Here is a 23422-nt window from a genome sequence, read left to right on the forward strand (position 1 = left end):
ACTTGCGTTTAACTTAAAGGGAACTGTTCACGGTTTGGTATATTGTGGAAATCGCAAACAATGATACAGATTAAATGTGAGGCATGTTTATAAAATCATTTGATTTCATAATGCTTTCATTTAATATATTAATATGGTTAATATGACAACTTTTATTATGATTTTGCGTGTCTTCTTTGTTAATAGATGAATAGTCTGTAGTACATTTCTTATCTTAAGGAATTTCACTTCGCAAATGTGGGCAAAATACAATAAAATCTGCGCTTTGGAGAAAAAAGTTATGATGATTCAACGCACCATTTGTAAAGCTTTTATCACTCAAAAAACGGAATGTTTTTTTCGAAAGCAAAAATGGCTGATAGCAAGTATGTGAAAAATGGGGTAAATCAAAACTTGTATAATTTGATTGTTTCAAGGAAGATCATTATGAAAATATGGGAAACCATTAAACTCAATCAGCACATAAAATAATACCATTTATGATATCATCCATGGTACATGTATATGTTTTCAGTTTTAGTCGATTGGCTACAACAATGAGGAGTTTGAGGGAAAACAAAATTAGCTGAAAATCATGCACTTACAAGCAAGATCGGGTTAGTAAAATCTGGTATAATTTTCTAATGCAAAAGAATAACACAATGAAAATGTTGGACTAAATAAAGTACAATCAGAACTTTATAAAAATATAAGTAATCATATGATGAAATTCATCCTTTTAAGCTTTGGTCACTCCAAATATGCAAGTTTTTTTTGCAGAAAATCAAAATGGCTTAATGCAAATATCTGAAAAACTAAATAAGTTAAAACTTGCATTCTTTCATTATTTAAAGGAATTTCACAATTAAAATATGGGCAGCCTTAAAAATCAGTCTGCACTTTAAAATGATACCATTGATGATATGATCTAAAGTACATGTTTTCAGTTTTAACTCGCTACAACTATGAAGGTTTTGGAGGGAAACAAATTTTGTCTTAAAGCATGCACCCACAAAATGGGGTTAATAAAATCTGGTGTAATTTTCTTGTGCAAAAGAATATCACAATGAAAATGTGGGACTTGATAATTGACAATTGGCACTTTAAAAAATATAAGTTATGATATGATGCAATGCACACTTTTTAAGCTTTGGTCACTCATAATATGCAAGGTTTTTGCGGAAAATCAAAACGACAGAATGCAATTATCTGAAAAACAGGATAAATTAAAACTAAGATAATTTCATTATTGAAAGAAATATCAAAATGAAAGGAGGGGCAGCCTTAAATCTCAGTCTGCACTTTAAAATGATACCATTGATGAAATGATCTAAAGTACATGTGTTCAGTTTTACTCGCTACAACTATGAAGATTTTGGAGGTAAATGGTGTAAATAAAATAAGGTGAAATTTTCTTATGTAAAGTGATGCCACTAAGAAAATATGTGCAAAAAATACAATACAATCAGCACTTTAGAAAAATATCAGTAATGATATGATGTAACGCACCCTTTTTTAGCTTATGTGACTCGAAATTTGCATGTTTTTTTATGGAAAACCAAAATGACTGAAAGCAAGTATGTGAAAAATAGAGTAAAATTAAAACGTGCACAAATTCATTATTTAAAGTAACATCACAATTAAAATATGGGCAGACATAAAACTCAAACTTAAAAAATTTCTTGATTTTATATTGTTAAATGAAATGGGTCTGTTACTTCTCGTCCCTCAGACCACTGTCTTAATGAATGAAAAATGTCTTGACCATACACTGAAAAAGGTTATTAAAACTAGGCATTTAGGGTTACATATGATAAAGGTTCTTAACAAATCTGATGTAGAACGCGTGCTATTGTTGGACGACCGATTCAGCAATAATATTTATAAGATAAAAGAACCCGTTGATTGTTTTAATAGAACATTTATATACATGATTCGAATACAGTTTGAAAAAGAAAGTTTTAAGACCAGTTCAGCAGTGTTAAATGTAAACTATGATTGTTGTCGTTTAATTAGTCTTTTTTAACCATTTTTGTTTACTTTTGTGTGATTATAATTATAATTGATTATTATATTTAATATTAGGTGAAATAAGTTGTGTGTAACCTATGATTTAAATTAAGAGATACTTTCCCAATCGTGATACTTCCCGGTTAGTGTTATATGCAGACGCGCATAACAGTTTGAATTCAGAAAACAGATTTTTTGTGCAGATTGTGTATCACGTGATGAACAGTGGGAGGTGTATATTTTGCGGCACTATTAGAATTTGTAATGCAGATTTTTAGTGCAGATTATGATGAAACCCTATTCGTCTGTGTCAATAATTTGTCGTAGAATTTTGGTTTATAATAGCGTTAGAAAAAAGATTGAGTTCTGAATACAGATTTATAGTGCAGATTGTGTAACTTCTATTTGCATGCAAGCGTTAGATGTAGACGTGCACAACAGATTGAGTTCTGAATACAGATTTATAGTGCATTGTGTAACTTCTATTTACATGCTTCTATACGATCTTCGCAAGTTTTATACGCGTGGTATAGCGTTGGGGAACAAATGAGCACCTATAAATCTGTATCCAGATAACTTTCACATCGTGCTTATACGATTTAATTCTGGATTATACGAGATTGTTGCCTATTGATCTGTGCATTGAAATGCGCGTATACGGTCTTAAGGCCCACTCTCACTATGATACCGGTGGAGCCCCGGTGCGTGATCCGGGATCTACTGGGATGAACCGGGGCTCTACCGGGATGAACCGGGGACGACAGGGATGAACCGGGGACGACCGGAGACAACTGGGGCTCCACGCTCTACCGGGTAAGTATTAAAATGTTTAATACCTGCGGGATGAACCGGTAGTTACCGTGAAGGACCGGCATCGACCGGCGCGGCACCGGGAACAACCGGGACGGCACCGGGAACAACCCGGACGGCACCGTTGCTCCACCGGGGCCCATACAGACCCCGGCAGAGCTACAGCAACGCCCCGGTTGTCGCCGGTGGTGCCCAGGTGGAGCCCTGGTAAATGCCGGCAGAGTCCCGGTATAGCAAGGTTCATTGGTAAACCGGCGCTCTGCCGGGACGCCACCGGCACATCGGGGCTCCGCCTGGTCATTACCGGCGACGAACGCTATTAAACCGGTTGATGTTATGTGCAGACGTGCATAACAGATCGTATAGAGCAGACTGTCATGGAGTGTATATCCCAGTGTGTATGCGTCATCAGAAATTGAGTATTTTCAGTTTGTATGCAGGTGTATTCTCCGTAACAGATCTATATAGATGCCGACTACAACTATTAATTGTATGAATTTTATTTAATTGACATGTAATAAACATTATTTGTCTGCTTATGGTATGATGTTTATTTAATAAACTATATTTATATACACCCGTACAATCTTCAGATGTTTCAATATGTTTTTAAATTGCAATTGATAACAAATGAAGCCCTATAATCTGCACCCAGTTGACATTCCCGTATTCTTATACGGTCTCTATGCTATATTAAAAGATATTATTAAACTAATGCTTATACGGGCGTTATTCCATTAAATGCGATATGAACACCTTATTTACGTCTAAACAATCTAAGAAGATTCTTTGAATTATATGTGGTTGATTTCGACGGAAAACTATTGCAGCCCTATCAATCTGCATGTGTTCCGCCAGCATTGAAGATTTATAAGTGTTTTATCCCGTATGCTATAATCTCTTAATTGCATTTAAAACGTAGTGAGTCCCTAATCATCTGCGTCCAGGTCGAAAGTCTGAGCAGGTTCCGATTTTGGTTTCATGCGACGGATAACCACTGAAGCCCGAACAATCTGCATGCGTCCGATAAACTTTACAAAAAATATCTCAGGTTTTTATTTGTGATTAATTTGCGAAAGAAAAATAACAAAGCCCTATAAATCTGCTGGCGTTTCGACAACATTCACGTGGCATTTCTTAGATTCTTATAAAGTTTACTTGCGACGGACAACCAATGAAACCCTATAAATCTGCATGCGTTTCAACGCATCCTATCAGATTCTTATATGGATCTAATTTCAACGGGGAACTTGTGATACCCTATTAATCCTTATGCATGCCAACAACCTTCACAGTGTATTTCCCAGGTTTTTATATGGATTTTAAATTCGACGGAAAACTAATAAGTCCTATTAATCTGCATGCGTTACGACAACACTCACAGGGCGCGTATGCGGTTACAATCGGGGATTTATGGGTTTTTTCCATATACATTTGCGCTCAGTCGACACGAACATCGTAATTTAAGGCATTCAATAAGTAATGCAATCCTTATCCATATGCGTTCTTATACTGCTTTACTTGCGACTAAAGTATTTTTATTTTTATTAAAATCGCGACCCATGTAATGGAAATTAAACATGCAAGAGTAAGTGTAAAATGTATTCAGTTGTGACGTAAAACGGTCCGTGAACAACCTTAGTTTGATGGTATACGCACGATGTAATCGTTGTGTATACGCAGATTAATAGACGTTCATAAGTTCCACAACGCTTTTTAATACGTCTCTTTATAACTCATTTAATCCGTTACTCACACAATAGAAACGCAATTTTTCATTTATATACAAGAAATTGATTGCTTTTCGGTCTTGACATGAATTGCTATTCGGTCGGTATATTGCCGATATTAATCCAATTTTGGGCAAAATGTAGTATAGACATACATTCATATAACCATTAATAACTAATTAAACCCGTTAACACACGCTAGAAACGATATATTGCATATATAGAGAGAGAAATTGAGTGCCTTTCGGTGCTTTTCGGTGATTGTATGGACCGACTTAAATACCAATAGAGCGTGACACAAACACAGCACAATTGTTTATTTCGGCAAACATTTTGATATTATTTGCTTTTAAACATAGCTTTTAATGACTATTGATAGATGAATAATGTTATACTATTATTTGTAATTTCAAAACATGTTAATTGGTGATTTTATTCACGTTCTATAAATACATCAGTTATTCTTATTAACCTGATGCCTGTTGTCTGCTACTGTTACAATACGACGCTTAAAAATGTGGATTGCATAAAGTTAAAGGTCACATTCCGTGTGCACTATATTACTTGTAATAATGCATTATAAATATGTCAAGCATGTTCACTTTAACAAATACGATACTTCTTTATGTAATGTAGAATTTTGCAAAGGTAAAGCGCTATATATATGACAATGTTTTATTTTTTCTTGTTGATTAAAAACAAAAACAAAATATAACAATACATATCATATGTGTACATACTTTTTTAAACCAATATAATGAATCACGTGATGTTTTTATAATTTTGTTAAGCGTGCGTGATATTGAACGTAGATTTAAGCGAGTTATGCGATTTAAAAACTGATACCACTCAGCTTGATTTACAATTCATGTTCCAACGCGCCAATGTATTTAATTAAATGGTTTCATGAAATTGTGTTTAAAAGCATAACGATTGAAAGTCAGTAAGAAACACAGTTTTGCACATAAAATGATCGCCAACAGACCCGAATTAATACACTTCATAAATGCCAATCAGATAAAAAACAATTCCAATAATACAACAGGGGAAGTCTACACTGTGTATTAGCCACCTGCTGTGGTTATCCCTATTTATCAGCTCTATCTCAGGCACCTGGCTACTGTTATGAACAAATTGGATTTACTGAAAATAACTGATGTCATTTATTGCCAAATTGTTATGTACATATAAAATAAACAACGAGAGTGGACCCACATCATTGTTGCACATTAGTATAAACTTCACTGTAATCTAGGCGCCCCGTAATCTGTTCTTAAAATAGACATAGCCTTAATAAAGACGGCGCTAATTAAGTTGGATATTAAAGAAGCTACATTAAGCGCACTGAAAAAGATGAATTGGACACATTTGCATCTTTCATTTATTACAAAGCATGTGAATATGTACAATACTTTTATTACTGACACATTATTCTTAAAGTCGACGGACAACATAAGAGGGAACCACAATTAAATAAGATCCATTTTCGCAGGATAGTGGTTTTTTTAGAAAATATTCACATATTATTTTTAGCTTGCATTAGTTACAATAATAAGTTCGCGTGCCATTGAACGTTGAGTTAAGCGAACGGTGCGAATTAAAATCTGAAACTATTATGTCATCTGTACTAACAGCATTAACTCAATGGTGTCAAATCCTCTATAGTCAATTAAAGGGGCATTTTCATTTTTTGAAGTAGTTAAAAACCAACTTGTAGTGAGTGATATTTTGATGCAACCAATTGAAACTTTTGACTTTAAATGACGAAAAATCGGATATGGGTGCATTGTGTGTGCTATGTATAAAACATGACAGTCACTACAAAATCGTATATATAATATACTCTGTAAGAGACGTTACATATTATGACATTTCAAATTTAAACCACAAAATTGACAATTATCCAAAGATATATCATTCATTTTAGTGAAGGAATGATATATTATAATAACCATGAAAAGTATTTCCGTTTGACTATGCCTTTAACGAAATAATTTTTCATAATAATATATATAAAATAAACGAGAGTAATGATACCTTCCTTTCATGTATAGTGTACATGTAAGACAAACAGATTCTTTAAATTCATCGCTGTCATTACATCAGTCTATTAGCATCTCATTCGCAATGAAATAATTTGCATTTCACGTGTGCAGAAAATGATTCATATTTTGGTAATAGGAATTGTACTTCTCTTTAGCGTATCTTACAAAAGTATAAGCACGCATTGCAGAAAGCACTTTTTAGAACAAAAAAAATCAACGAAAGACTGACTTGCCTTTCGCTAGTAGTAAAATCGTTTTAAACGTCTTATGTAAACAAGACCACAAGCTGAAATAACTGCACAAAAATATGAGATTGTAAACGTATATTGCATTTAACACCAGAGAGAGAGAGAGAGAGACTTGAACGCTCCAAGGCTGCGGGTAAAAACTTGTACGAATTGGTCCAAAATCAACGAATTAGTATGCATTCATAGTGCAATGTTCTCGTTTAAAGTAAAATTCACTAACAAACTCAAATTCGTATATTCGAGCTCTCATCATGATTTTGATTTCAGTCTTCATGAAACGAGTCTTAATTTATACAGATTTTTTGTTATTGTACGAATGAGTAAGTGCTAATTATTAGATCTAGTTGATTAAGTGCACACTAATTTTGAAACATGAAATAATAATGTAAATAGCATTCATTTCTGTGAACTCAGGTTTATTCGCGAATATTAGTATGTTCAGTAGTCAGGCTAGAGACCGACCGGAATGAAAATAATGAGCTATGTAACAGAACTTGTTTTCATTGTACAGATAAGATCGAGGATGAAATACATGTACTCGTTCACTGTCCGTTGTATGTTGATGTTCAGGAGGGTTGACATAATTTATAACTGATATAGTCTTTAATTGTAAGCTATGTAAATATTGTCGTTGTTTTTAGGGTCTGTTAGTTATAAATCAAGCGTGGGTAACCATTGCTAATGAGTTAATTTCCGACCTGGTCATAATATACTTGATTTCTTAAACCATTTTATATTATGCGCGTTAGTGCATCTTATCGCAGTGTCATTGTTTTACGTAAATATATTTATATATCTATCAACGGTTACTAGATTTACCGAAAGCGCGGGTACAAATTAATGCTCGTGTAAACACGTTCATAAAAACATAAATTGCATCAAGATTATGACTTTGTTGAAATTATGATCTGTTTACGTCGTATTTGCTCAATCAGCATTTAGTAGTATAAGTCTTATAATCTAAGTAATTTACGTCATCAACAATGCCACCAAAACCGTTTATGCGATTCTAATTAAGAGCGCAGTATTTAGCAGATTTGAATAGAAACCAACACTCGTTAAGTCATGTAACGCGCTAAAGAAAGTATATAATGGCCATTGAAGAAACATGCCTAATTTGTGAAATTTCTGAAGTCGCGAATTCTTCAGAATTGTGAAAATGAGTCGCGAACTTGCAATATTTGCGAAAACACGTGAGTTTTCCAAATTGTGATTTTTTAAAGATTAAATGTAGTAAATAGTTAGTATTCAATAATTTCATTTTTTTTACACTTCATTTATTCGGAAATTTAAACATCGCATGCCATTAAACTGAAATAATGACCCTATGATTATATCTTCAATATACTTAGTATAAGAATAATTTTTGTGTGAACGCATCTCCTTGCAATTTCAATTGATTTTCTTTCAACTCATGGACATTATTCAGGGCGACATGCAGTTGTGCGTAATTGCGGAAAGTTATGTACTGTCTATTATGTAGAAAGTTATGGCCATTGGAATATCTGATTCTATTAACCCCAATTGTTCCTGAATCTGAATACCTAATTCCCCCATACAAAGGTTAATATTTATGTGTAAATTGTTATTCATGATAACAATTCACTGTCTCAGTAAAACGGCTATTACCGTCAAACACAGTATTTATATAGTATTCCGTATCTGAAAAAGTGTTCATTTCATAAAGCATGTATGTTTCCTTGGTTAAGAAAAAAAAATATTCATATGTTGAATAAGGTTGAGCATTTTGATCGAGGCAATGTAAATACAAACACGCTTGTATGTGTTAGTGTTATTCTATTATATCATTAAAACACCCTTGTAAATGTTTGGTCATATCTTCTGACCACATCTAGAATATCAGAACCATACTACGGAATTTCAATAACATCTTTTGCAAAAATTGATTGTGTATATTTGTAAGTATTATACTGAATAATACAAATAAATCCGTATCAACTCGCTTTCAACTGTGTTTCTGTTTTTGAAGTTTTTAATATGCATTGTTTATTCGTACACAGTACGGTGTGCCAAACCTGTAATAGTGAGAATTGAGCCATGAATACATTGTATCCTAAATGAATACACAAGATCCTTATCAGTGAATTCATTATATGATTTTCTCCAGAAATGAGATACACAGTAAATTCGCTGCTGCCTAATACACAACTCATAGTGAAACATTTGTAATTGAAAAATAAATGACCGCACACTATAGAATCGTCATTATAATTATCATGTTTCTTGATATTACTTGTTTTATCACAATCGTATATAAAGTAGGGCGAGATTATTAATAGCACTATCCGGATTCCGTACTTTAATAATACTTGTTAGGATTTTCAACTAAATTTTCTGAGTCCCCTAAACCTAAATTTTCATAAAGGACCACACTCGTGTCACTTATATGCAACGTTATGAATGCCCTTCGTAACGGTCATTTGGTCACGCTTGGTCAATATTTGTGCCCGCCTGAGCCCCTCCCCTGTGATGACCCCACCAATTTAAGGTAAAACCTAAGAAACTGGTCGTATGCATGCGCGATAAGAATTTTCATCCTTCTTTGTCCCCATCTCACCTGAATCTTATTTTTCTCAATTTCTCTTGTATGAACGGAACATGAATATATTGTTTTTTCTTCACATCAAATCCCGTTCATTGTACATTAAACCATATTTACAGGTTGTTGTTTTCGTCGTCGGTGCAAATGACATCGGCACAAAGACCCCGGTTCGAGTTTTTGAGGACATCGTGGCACTCTGTGAAGGGGTACACAACGCTACACCAAGCGCGACTATCCTTATATCCGAACTACTCCCAAGGGCACGGAACCGCTTCAATGGCAACGGTTATCGACAAGACTTCCTAGAACACTGGAACTACGATGCTGGCGTTGTCAACAAGCTGCTACGCGAGTTTGCCAGCAAGGTGCCGTGGGTTCGTGTCATTGAACATCCGGAATTCCACACCATGTTCGGTAAACAAACTTACGTTTTACTGTATCTTCTTATACTATGTGAACCCGTAATATCGATCCACACGTTTAAACTATCGATAATGCTTTTGGATATTTGAGTTTGATAGTACTATTCTTTCGCCCGCAAGTAACTTCAATTTTCCCTGAATATGTAATATGAAAAGACGCTACAATTGGCTAATGTTTTACGCTCTCTTAAAGTTTGTTAACTATTGGCCTACTTACATCAAGCTTCCGTGCGGCAGAGTTTGAGAGGTCGCATATAGAACGGGAGGTTATGGGTTCGAAGACCGCCAATATCAGGATGTTTTGACATTCAAAAACTATTTTGCTAACACACATTGGAAAAATATAGATGTTGACATTGGTGATCAATCTTGTGGCACTGTTATTATATATTATGTATTCAACATAACTATGGTGGTATCATGGAATATCGACCTCGACTTAAATGTCCATCATCTTTAATTATGGCGAACAACGCAAATTCGTAACACATGGGTGTTTCGTAAACAATGCGAAATTTTAAATTTTGAAGAAAAACTTAACTGCTATTCTTATTATTGTTTATCTATACATTTCTCTAAAAACAATAGTTGTTCATTTTTTTAACAATCTTAGCTTGGTCTCATTGCAGGAGCCAATGTCTATCTCCTCAGCAGAGATGGTCTGCATCTGACCATAGATGGTACGAACACGGTTGCAAGCAACATAGAAACAGCCGTCACGTCTCTAACGAAACCAACTAGACCGACTTACCCAGGGCCTGATACTCAGTCCAGCCGTCCCGCGCCTACACATACAACACCGACATACGAATATGGACCCCGGCGTTACAGTGATGTTCTATCAGGTCAGGGCGTAACGTCACATGGTGGTGGTGGTGGTGGTAGTAGGGGTGGTGGTGGTAGTGGTGGTGGTTGTTGTGGTGTTGGCGGTGTGGTAGTGGTAGTGGTGGTGGGTGGGCGGTGGTGGTGGTGGTGTGGGGGGGTGGTGTGCGTTGGTGGGTGGTGTGTGGTGTTGGTTAGTAGGGATGGTGGTAGTAGGGGTGGTGGTGGTGGTGTGGTAGTATGGGGTGTTGGTGTTGGTAGTAGGTTGGTGGTAGTAGGGGTGGGATTGTGGTGGTGGTTGGTGGTGTGTGGTGTTGGTGTTGGTAGTAGGGAGGGTGGTGGTAGGGGTGGTGGTGGTGGTAGAAGGGGTTTTGGTAGTGTTGGTGGGTCGGCGGTGGTGGTGTGTGTAGGGGTGGTGTTGTTGGTAGTGTGGCGGTGGTAAGTGGTGGGGGTGCGTGGTGTGGTAGAGGTGGCTGTGGTGTTGATGTGGTATTTGTTGGTAATAGGAGTGGTGTAGTAGGTGGTGGTATTGGTGGTGGTGGTGGTGTAGTATGGAGGGTGGGTGGTTAGTACGGGTGGTGGTAGTGGTTGGTGGTAGTTGTAGTGGCGGTGGTGGTGGTAGGGTGGTGGTGTTGGTAGTAGGGATGTGGTAGTAGGGGTGGTATTGATGGTGGTGGTGGTGGTAGTGTTGGTAGTAGGGATGGTGGTGGTAGAAGGGGTGGTGGTGGTAGTGGTGGTGGTGGCGGTGGTGGTGGTAGTAGGGTTGGTGGTGGTGGTAGTGGTGGTGGTGGCGGGTGGTGGTGGTAGTGGTGGTGGTGGCGGTGGGTGGTGGTAGAGGTGGCGGTGGTGTTGATGGTGGTGGTGTTGGTAATAGGAGTGGTGGTAGTAGGGGGTGGTATTGGGTGGTGGTGGTGGTGGTGGTAGTAGGGATGGTGGTGGGTAGTACGGGTGGTGGTAGTGTTGGTGGTAGTGGTAGTGGCGGTGGTGGTGGTAGTGGGTGGTGGTGTTGGTAGTAGGGATGGTGGTAGTAGGGGTGGTATTGATGGTGGTGGTGGTGGTAGTGTTGGTAGTAGGGATGGTGGTGGTAGAAGGGGTGGTGGTAGTGGTGGTGGTGGCGGTGGTGGTGGTAGTAGGGGTGGTGGTGGTGGTAGTGGTGGTGGTGGCAGGTGGTGGGGGTAGGGGTGGCGGTGGTGTTGATGGTGGTGGTATTGGTAATAGGGGTGGTGGTAGTAGGTGGTGGTTGTTGATGGTGGTAGGGGTGGTGATGGTGGTGGTGTTGGTAATAGGGCTGGTGGTAGCAGGGGTGGTATTGGTGGTGGTGTTGGTGGTGGTAGGGGTGGTGGTGGCGGTCGGTGGTAGTGTTGGTGGTGGTGGTAGTACGGGTGGTGGTGGCGGTGGTGGTAGTGTTGGTGGTGGTGGTAGTACGGGTGGTGGTAGTGGTAGTGGTGGTTGTGGCGGTGGTGGTAGGGGTGGCGGTGTGTTGTTGTTGGTGGTGGTGGTGGTGGTAGTACGGGTGGTGGTAGAAGGGGGTGGTGGTAGAAGGGGTGGTTGTGGTAGTGTTGGGGGTGATGGTAGGGGGTGGTGGTGGTGGTGGTGGTAGTAGGGGTGGTTGTGGTAGTGTTTGGGGGTGGTGGTAGTAAGGGTGGTTGGGGTGGTGTGGTGGTGGCGGTGATGGTGGTAGGGCTGGTGGTGGTGGTGGTAGGGGTGGTGGTGGTGGTGGTGGCGGTTGATTGGTGGTAGTGGTGGCGGTGATGTTGTTGTTGGTGGTGGTGGTGGTAGTTACGGGTGGTGGTAGAAGGGTGGTGGTTTAGAAGGGGTGGTGGTGGTGGTGGTGGTGGTAGTAGTAGGGGTGTTGATGGTGGTGGTGGTGGTCAGTACGGGTGGTAGTAGATGGGGTTGTGGTAGAAGGGGGTGGTGGTGGTGGTGGTGGTGATGGTGGTGGTGAGACGCGACACGAGCAGCACGCTTCTCCATATACTCATCTCGAACTTGATGAGATAGTCCGATGGATTGAAGATGCTACCAAAGTTCCGCACGGTAGAAAAAGACAGTCCGGTGGGGGCGGTACTGCAGTAGTACATTCAACCAGAAGGAACCATTGTCTGCACAGATTGTTGACGACATAATGGGTGCTTGTGAGGCTGGGCAAGGTAAGGTATCAACTGACATGCCTTTCAACATAAGTGGTGGGGATATATATGTGGTAGCTTTAGACTCATTAGCAATGAAAAAAGACGTTCGCGTGGACAAATATATGTGGGTAAATAACGGTCGCAGACGCTTTCCAAAGAAAAAACCAACGATGTTTAAGTCATTTTTCAAAATTAAATTAGTCGAAAACCAACATTCACAATCTTTTCAAAAGCATATATACGAACGCTTAGAAAATGGAAAATTTGCAATTATACATTACCTTGGAGACCCCACCATATATACACCACTAGCACATGGGAATTCTAAGAGTAAGGAAACGGTGTTTATAAGAACAAATCCTTCTGTTATTGAACATATCAAGTCACGTGCTGATGATGAAACCGTTAGTGCTAATTTTATAGACAAAGAATTGAAATGCAAAGCTGAGAAAGGTACAGATTTTGGTGTAAAAACAGCAAGAAACGTTCGCCAGGTAAAAAATCATTTATACAAAAGTAGAAGTGAAAAACGTTATAGCAACGACGAAATATATAATCTCTGTGAAATTTCAATAGATTTAGAAAATTTTAACAAACAAATTGACGTCTTTCCATCCCTGGTGTGCATATCGGGGTTGGAAGAAATACTGACAGAATTCAATGAATTACTAATGTTCGACTCCGATACACCCCTAAAAATGTTTTATGACACAACTTATAAAATGGGGCACTTGTTTGTTAGTGTTCTGTCATATCAACATATTTTGTTTGAAGGCAATAAAATAGTGCCCGTAGCATTCATGATGCACGAACGGCGAGACGCAAAATTCCATGAAAGGTTTTTCAGTGTTTTAAAGGAACATATTCCAAATTTAAAAAGAACACATTTTCCGCTAATTTGTGATCGCGAGGCCGGAATAAAATTAGCAATTCAGAATTCGCTACCCAACATACAAATTATTCACTGCTGGAATCACATACGAACAGACGTAACTACTTGGCTTAAGAAAACTAATGCAAAAAGTGATGATTTCTCCGTGTACACTAAACATGTGCAAGACTTAATGAAATGTGCAACTGAAGACGATTACACTGACCATAAATCTAAAATAGAACAAGAGTGGAGCCAGGAATTTAAGAACTATTTTGACAGACATTTGCATCAAACCATTTTGAATAATTCTGGTCGTTGGGTGTTAGAAAAATTAGGCATATACAATCCCTACTCAGGAATAACCAGTAACCCCGCCGAATCAATTAATAATATGATAAAAGCAATACAACACAGGAAAGAGCTACCGGTAGATTTAATATGTTTAAACTTACTAATGTGTCAAAAATCAGTTTATGCAGACATACAATGTGGTCGAGCAGGATTTGGTAATTTTAAATTAAGAAAAGACTGTGAATACGCCAGATTAGACAGAAGTGAAATTAATGTACCCCACATATCCGGTACACCGGATGATATTTTAAGACAAGCGAAAGAAGCACTAGAGCATTTCCAAAAATCAGGTGAAATTACTGATAAACCGATTGAAACCAATTTAATAACAAGAGAAAATGTCATCGACGGAGAAAAAAATAATTTGGAAATATTTAAAGATAAAAACATTACTTGTATTGACGATAAGGAATTAGGGGAAAGGAAGGGTATTGAAAAGAATATGTCCCAAAAAGCTTTGGCGGAATTTATTATAAATAATGATAAAATAAAATTAATCCCATCCATGAAAACCTTTATTGTTGAGGGAATACATGGCTCCAAACGTTTGGTGACAATCATGCCAAAAGAAACATGTAGTTGTCCGTCAACTGGACTTTGTTATCACCTACTAGCGGTTAAAATGACTCTGAATATTGATGGAATCTGTGATAAACGCACGGTTAAAAATCTCACGCTTCTTCGAAAAAATAGCAAACCGCGTGTTGCCAAAAAAACGGGACAAAAGAAACCGAAAAAAGCCGACTTCGAAATTAACCCAGCACCCGATTCAATACTCATGACACCAACTGGAAAATCATGCGACACATCGCTGAAACAAAAGCTCGCCAATTTAATAGCATCAACCCCAAAAACACCAACGTCTAAAAAAAGAAGCCGGAACACCAACAATTCATTCACTTCTTGTAAACAAATAAAGTTTGACAACAATTTAAGTTCAATTGCAGAAGACGTTCTCGAAGAAGAAAAACCATTTAAATATAAGCAGCGATGATTCATTTACCAGTGAACAGACGTGTTTTAATCAAATGATCATTGATGACGCGGAAGACGATAATGTAGAAATTGCAAATATATCTACAATAGATTTAGAGCTAGTTAAAAATCCATCCGGGTGGCTGAACGACCCAATAATAAACAAATGTCAGCAAATGCTAAAAGAACAATTCGCGCTTGACAGTGGGATGCAGAACACACTTCTTGCTCCGTACTTTAATCATGATTTAGGTACCTGGGATATAAATAAACGTTTAACGAAACAAAATCCCCCGTCCGCCCAAATACATTACAACGCCAGTAATCACTGGGTATTATCATACCAATCACAGAAAGATCGACATGTTATTGTGGTGGACAGTTTAAAATCTCCAAGAACTCTAAACAGTAGTATTTCAATTCAAATCGCTCAAATCTATGAAATGGAGAGCGCAGTGTACAAGTACAAATACCCGACGTACAACGTCAACCTAATTACACAGATTGTGGTGTTTTTTGCTATTGCCAATCTTACTGAGGTGTTACACAACAATTATGATGTAGATTTTTCAATTATCAGATATGATATACCAAGAATGAGAGCACATTTATTAGAATGTATTACTAAACAACAGTTTACAAACATTTCCAAAAATAGAAAAAATGCCAAAAATGCCGTGTAAAGTAGCAAAAAGTTGTTCTATTAAGATTTTTGCGCTTGTAAGTTGCCTGATATAGTTGGCGATATGGTGGAATGTGACAATAAAAGATGCAAAATGAATAGATGGTTTCACAAAAGATGTGTTGGGTACACAATGACAAACCAAGATGAAAAATGGTTGTGTCCATACTGCACATGGTAATTTGAGATGAACAAGCACTGAGATAAAGGTATGTGATTATGGTACAACAATTATATCTTAATGTTTATAAATATGATATCTATTTAGATATAATGTAATGATATCCTCCAGTACAGTTACTTTTATGGTGTCATTTCCATTATAACAAATTAATCTATCTCGTCCAATAAAATGCAATTTATGCCTTCGACATCCAGCCCCGGAAAAAGGGGGGGGGGGATAACTTCCTATATACGGGTATATAGGGATGTGCCGAAAATACGGGGTGAGTTTTTCGACTAAAATTACTGATATGGGTATGGTTTTGAGAATCTAAGTATAGATATGTGTATTGAAATCCGAACTTTGCTTGTATTTAAATGCATATATATTTGAAAGTATTTTAAGTATCAAAATGGGTTTGATAAATTTCATACTGGATTTACAAATAGACAGATAATTCAATAAGTATACTGGACAAATCGTCATTGATTGCATTGGACTCCGAATATACAACGAAAAAAAGTCTAAAGGTATATTTACAATGATATGCACAACCATTTTTGTACTTCAGTCACTTTTTCGCAATTTAATTTAAACCACACCATTATTGATAACGTTTGTTTCGAACGCTAACCATTCTGACCATTTTTTTACAAACCCGCGATCACGTAGAAGCGAGTTATTTTATGCCTATGGAAGTTTTCTAGTATGCATGACAAACACAAGATCCAAAATGCGTTTTGGGGCTCGTTCGAATTTTTAACAAATATTTTACTGTTAACTAAAATGCCACGTCCGACTTGTCATTAAAATCCAGAGAGTCAAACGAAATGCACATCCACATTATGCTCTCTTTCAATTTATCTTACATTTTTTTAACCACATACACATGTCTGCTCTTTTTTTAATCTTATCGAAGTTTACAATAATGCATGACAAACAAACAATCCTAAATACGTTTTGCATTTGATGATGCTTTGAATAAATAATTAACTGTTAAAAACAAACCACGTTCATATGTCGTCGCTAATTCTATCGAAAATGCGTTTAAACTATGTGTCGTATTCTGAGAAAACTGGGCATAATGCATGTGCGTACAGTGTCGTCCCAGATTAGCCTGTGCAGTTCGCACAGGCTTATGAGGGACGACACTTTTCCGCCTTAATGGTATCTTTGCTAAGAAGAGACTTCATTTAAACGAAAAATGTCATAACAGCGAAGAGTGTCGACCCTGTTTAGCCTGTGTGGACTGTATGTTAAATATTTTGAGGTTAAACTAGTTTTTTTTCGTCACTGAAATGACCACACACACGATATACGTCACAAATCTCCTAATTTAAATGTAAAGCTACAAGGCAATGCAAAATTAATAAAACATTATCTTATGAAAATGAATGAAGATGTTTCGATTAAAGATTTATAAATTTACGGAAAAAGATTTTATGTTAGTCAATTGTGTTTTGCTATGAGCAGGGATGTGCGAATAACTGTAAACTTTTGCTGAGCAAGTCATTCATGCTATAATACAGAATTGCAGTTTACCTACATATTTTTCAAAAGGTCAGATAGCTTAATTGGTAGAGCAACCCAGGCCGGTATCATTAGATGGCTCATGGGTGGGTTCGGGTTCGAATCCCGATCTGAACTTCGTAGGTAAACTTGTGGTTGCAAGGCTGGAAACGGATAGTGTGACAATTTGTTTTCGGCGGGGTTTTGGGCTAACCGTTCAGTTCATCAGTTCGTCTAGTCACATGAAACCGTTTAATATGGCCTGTTTGTTGTTTAATTGCTGATTAACATATTTGACACAAATCGTGCAGTCCCGCTTAACTCCTTATTTATGTTGGCTATATTGCACTTTACCGGTACGCTGCCATCATGGATTCCGAAATTTGCGCAACTTAACACTAATTATAAGGGCTTGGGTTATAGTGCGTACCGGTAAAGTGCAATTGCCCCGGACTGTTTAGTTGCTCTTATCCGCAGATGGTATTCGAACCATATATACTTCAGATGAGTGCAGACATAAGGTGATTTATCTATTTTACAAACAGCAGCTTTTGTGCGATTTAAAACAAAAAAGTTACTTAGTTACAAGGACTGTTATGTTGCTCTTATCTGCAGTTGGTTTTCGATCCATAAATGTTTTCTTCCCGATTTGTGCAAAATAAGGGTTTATATGAACTACACGGTCGGCAAATTATCACCATTTTTACAAACGGAAGCTTTTGTGGGCTTTTCAAACATTGCCCTCGTGTGACCTTTTAAACTGCAAATATATCGTTCTAAATCATAAAACAATTTCAATGAAATGTACATGTAATTCTTTGGAAACGTTTTTCTAAGCAAGTTAATCATGCTATTCAACAGCATTGCAGTTTACCCATATATTTTTCAAAAGGTCAGAATAGCTTAATTGGTAGAGCAACCCAGGCCGGAATCATATCTTATTTAGATGGCTAATGGGTGGTTTCGGGTTCGAATCCCGATCTGACCTTCGTAGGTAAATTGTGGTTGCAAGGATGGCAACGAATAGGATGACAATCTGTTTTGGGCGGGGTTTTTGGGCTAACAGTTCAGTTCATTAGGTCACATGAAACCCTTTAATATGGCCCGTTTGTTGTTGAATTGCTGATTAAAGTAATAATTGAAAGTTCATTTCCTTACTTTTTAATAAAAGTCTTTACGAACTCCAGGTTCTTCTGCTAGAAGTGCCTTTAATGATTTAATTCAAATATTTTCTGTATATAAGTTGTGAGTTAGTTTCTTCACGGTGCGTATATTGTATATTGTCATCTAGATTTGCGTGTGTAAAAAAAACCGTTAAAACAGGCCGACTTTGTCCGCGATTTACAGGCCGACTACGACCCTGCCATACAATATTTTGATATGGTTAGAATCTGTAGAGGATCTTCTTTACAACGGTACCATTATAATTAATATCGGACGAATAATAATGAAGTCATAACCATTTATATCGGTTCCGGGTTTTTCTTCTCGGCATTTGCGTGTGTAAAAAAAAACGTTAAAACAGGCCGACTTTGTCCGCGATTTACAGGCCGACTACGACCCTGCCATAAAATATTTTGATATGGTTAGAATTTGTAGAGGATCTTCTTTACAACGGTACCATTATAATTAATATCGGACGAATAATAATGAAGTTATAACCATTTATATCGGTTCCGGGTTTTCTTTTCGGCATTTGCGTGTGTAAAAAAAAACGTTAAAACAGGCCGACTTTGTCCGCGATTTACAGGCCGACTACGACCCTGCCATAAAATATTTTGATATGGTTAGAATCTGTAGAGGATCTTCTTTACAACGGTACCATTATAATTAATATCGGACGAATAATAATGAAGTTATAACCATTTATATCGGATCCGGGTTTTCTTTTCGGCATTTGCGTGTGTAAAAAAAAACGTTAAAACAGGCCGACTTTGTCCGCGATTTACAGGCCGACTACGACCCTGCCATAAAATATTTGATATGGTTAGAATCTGTAGAGGATCTTCTTTACAACGGTACCATTATAATTAATATCGGACGAATAATAATGAAGTTATAACCATTTATATCGGATCCGGGTTTCTTTTCGGCATTTGCGTGTGTAAAAAAAAACGTTAAAACAGGCCGACTTTGTCCGCGATTTACAGGCCGACTACGACCCTGCCATAAAATATTTTGATATGGTTAGAATCTGTAGAGGATCTTCTTTACAACGGTACCATTATAATTAATATCGGACGAATAATAATGAAGTTATAACCATTTATATCGGATCCGGGTTTTACCATAAAGATTTCCGGATAGTTCCGGGTTTTATACCTCCGCAAGATTGTACGGGTGTATATAAATATAGTTTATTAAATAAACATCAAACCATAAGCAGACATATACTGTTTATTACATGTCAATTAAATAAAATTCATACATTAATAGTTGTAGTCGGCATCTATATAGATCTGTTACGGAGAATACACCTGCATACAAACTGAAAATACTCAATTTCTGATGACGCATACACACTGGGATATACACTCCATGACAGTCTGCTCTATACGATCTGTTATGCACGTCCTGCACATAACATCAACCATACTTCCCTCGTTTACAATTGCGCTCTTCAAATGCACACATAGTTAGGTATTTGTCGTTTTTGGATTACTAGTTATTTATTATCAACATTTAGAGCTAGTATCTCTTTTATTTGTACACGATGTATGTTTAAAATACAAAAGGGTTCATTCATAATTCACTCATTACTGTTTTATTTTTGTTTCAGACTTCAGTGTGCCCTAACATCAGACTTTGAGTTCGAGGTAGAATATGGTAAGTATAGTCTAAGTTGATAAGTTAATTCAATGGACTTAGGGCTACTGTTCGATATTTCTTGGATTGGATATAGCAGTGGACTGAGTAATTGTACAATTTCTGAGTATCATACACTTTAAACCTTTATTGGAACAATTTATCCTGCTTTGATAAACTGCTATGCCCATGGCATGTGTAAAGTAACCACGGAGGAAAAATGTGCCAGTTGATAGGCTCACGTCGGAACACTAGCACAGTCATGTCAATTGCTATAATTATGATAATTAATTTCAGAATGTCACGACCCGACCGATGTTTTTTTCGGTGCCCTAACATCTCACTTTAAAGTTCGAGATAGAATATGGTAAGTATAGTCTCAGTTGATAAGTTATTTCAATGTACTTAGGGCTATTGTTCATATGTCTTGGATTGGATATAGCAGTAGACTGAGTAATTGTACAATTTCTGAGTATCATAAACTTTAAATTTATTGGAACAATTTATCCTCCTTTGATTAACTGCTATGCCCATGGCATGTGCAAAGTAACCACGGAGGAAAAGTGTGCCAGTTGATAGGCCCACGTCGGAACACTAGCATATGTCAATTGCTATAATTATGATAATTTATTTCAGAATGTCACGACCGACCGACGTTTTTTTCGAGTTTGAAACTGCAGAGACTGAAAAGAAGCAGGAGAGTTGTGTGTTTTCATCTGTAACTGCCTCCCCCTAGTAATAGTCAGATACAATGTTGAGTCTGGAGTGGATAATTTATTGTTTTAGATGGACTGCAACAACATGAAGATGAAAAAGCCACCGAGCAACCATTAGATAGCTGTTTACATTGAGAATGTTCAGTTGAAATTGTTGTCAACAATACTAATTATATGAGTGCAAAATATGTGACAACAAATATAGGACAAGAACTGGCTACAAACGAAATTAAGTAAGCCACATATTTGTAATATTTGTTTAAGCTTGTAAAAAACATTTTTTGCATCAAAATTTTAAGGTTTGTTGTAGATACCAAAAACATAATTATAATTTCTGTTGTGTATTGTTAGTGTCTATAGATTTTGTAGATCTCTGTCAAGGCCAATGTTACTGAAATTATAGAGAATTACCGGTAGTTCAATAATGTTTGGAAATTGATTATGTGCATGTGGGTAGACCGCATCATTTATCACTCTTATGAAATAGTGAAGCTGTGCCGACAGTGGTATACAGTGTACAACTTATTGGAATCCTGTATTTGTCGAGTTCCATAATTATTTTCTTAATACTGTTAGTAGAAAGTGTTCATATCAATTAAAAATAAATCAACGTAAATATATGATATCCCTTATCTTATGATGTTTACAATGTACATTATTGTTACCATGTCAGACATCTTTTAATGTTAATGACATAATTTTAAAATTAATGTTATGAACTCTTAAATATTTTAATAAAAGCGTATTCATTTCTCTATATATTTAAATATATTTAGAAATTATTTGAAAACAAAGATTTGATGAACAAAAGAGTTTCACTACGTGGCAAAAGTCTATGATTTGAGGTAAAGTTTAACATGTTGAAATTTTGTAGTAATACGTTAAAAACTTGTATGTCTATTACTTTAAAATTAACATTCTTGAAGTGTTTGTAACGTAATGAACGTTTTGTATAAACCATGCAATCATGAATGAACTATAACATTGAACTGAATAAAATTGTTTATTACAGTGTCAAACATAGTTCGTCTATTCCGTGTTGAACAGTTTGGTCTCCTAATGTGGTAGTTGTAGGTTTGAACACCGACTCAACCAAATTAAGTTAGCTTCAATGTCTCTTTTTAGGTTGACATAATAAAATGTACACTATCCTTTTGTCCTGCAATGTTATGACAAGACGCGTGGTTGGCAGCAGAATCTTCGAGTCATCACATTTGTGGTGGCAGCGTATTGGCAAACAGCCCCTTGCGACTTTAAGCGGTTTACTTATATCGGACCCTTTAGATTTTCGTTGCCGCTTTCCGCGCTTCGATGGTTAATCAAATGCAGGATTTCTGTAAACAAAGAAATATACATCCAAACAAATTACATTAATGCACCCATCTCCTAAGAATCAAAGTAAAATGTAAATAATTCTAGCGGTTAATTGGAATTTAAATATACGACAGGTGGTACTAGTGAAATGACATTACATGGGTGCTTTAATGTCTATTGCGCAATACCTGGATGTTAGATCATAAGCTTTTTCTTACAAGAAATAATACGCGTAACAAATGTCTGCGTTTAATATCACGGTACGTTTTTTGTCTCCCACAATCTAGAAACCTATATACGCATGTCGTTATGAATATCTTTCAGTTACAAGCACATGACTGAAAATTGCAGCCATACCGGTAGTTCAAAATTCGTCACCAACTTCAAGTACTACATTAAACGTTTAACATAGGATGTGAACATGTTGCTTATTAACATGTTGAAAAGCACGTAATAATCTGTATATGTATCAATCGATTTCGTGTATTATCCAGTGTGGTGTTTCCGGAAATAATCCGGTGCCAGTATATTGTGGCTTCGTTGTTATCCGGTGCCCGTGAAATCAATATGCGACCCTTTAAAAACGCAAATACTCACGTTTTTGAAGTGCCAGTAATTTCATTATAATTCTAAATGATTATAACAACAATGTAAAGAAGTAATATTATATGGGTATTTTTTCTCCAGTTACAAAAGCAAGTATTTTAAAATTTCATGGTAGGTATGATTCATTTGTTTTTGTTCGTTTTGATAAAATGTTTTATTTTCATAACGAAGTTTGAAGTAAACCATTAGCTGAAACACCATTATGTTCCGTGAGCAATAGTATGTGGCATTTTAACGCGGTTTTGTGGCCAATTTCACTTCCAATACTAGGCGCATCCTGCATCTTTACCTTGTTTTTTTCCGATACGATCCGTTGCCGTTTCGCGTATTATCCGGAAAAAAGTACAAATGTTTCCAGTATTATCCGTATTGGTTAGGCACCGTGAATTTTTATTTATTTAATCTATAAGTTATTTGATTGAATATACATGATTAATTGCATAGTGATATTAATTTGACAAGTTGTGCACTACACACGGAATACAATCGATATTGTACTACAAATTACCAGGTTTGGACATATTTCCAGTTTTCAATAGTGCACTGGTCGATTTCGTTTGTTTGAAAATGGAGGGAAAAAATCCAAGAATTTCTGTAGCGATTGTGGGGCAAAGTTTTATCCGTAGAATACATGAGAGCTTTCGGCATCATTCCCTGCCTGCCAAC

General features: G+C 36.8%; 1 protein-coding gene across 1 annotated transcript; it reads left to right on the forward strand.

Moving 5' to 3' along the window:
- The first annotated feature begins 8709 nt into the window (after nt 1-8709).
- On the forward strand, nt 8710-20111 carry LOC127833475 (uncharacterized). The gene is made up of 3 exons (XM_052358782.1): nt 8710-9799; nt 10437-10688; nt 20095-20111. Exons 1-3 carry the CDS (start codon nt 9442-9444, stop codon nt 20109-20111), a joined length of 627 nt encoding a protein of 208 aa, XP_052214742.1. The 5' UTR covers nt 8710-9441.
- The last annotated feature ends 3311 nt before the right edge of the window (nt 20112-23422 follow it).

The sequence above is a fragment of the Dreissena polymorpha genome, chromosome 1 (assembly GCF_020536995.1).
Source record: "Dreissena polymorpha isolate Duluth1 chromosome 1, UMN_Dpol_1.0, whole genome shotgun sequence".
Lineage (NCBI taxonomy): Eukaryota > Metazoa > Mollusca > Bivalvia > Myida > Dreissenidae > Dreissena > Dreissena polymorpha.

Coding starts and splice junctions, on each gene's coding strand:
- LOC127833475 (XM_052358782.1), top strand. CDS start 9,442: ATGAATATATTGTTTTTTCTTCACATCAAATCCCGTTCATTGTACATT. Junction 9,800..10,436: donor GGAATTCCACACCATGTTCG/GTAAACAAACTT, acceptor GTCTCATTGCAG/GAGCCAATGTCTATCTCCTC.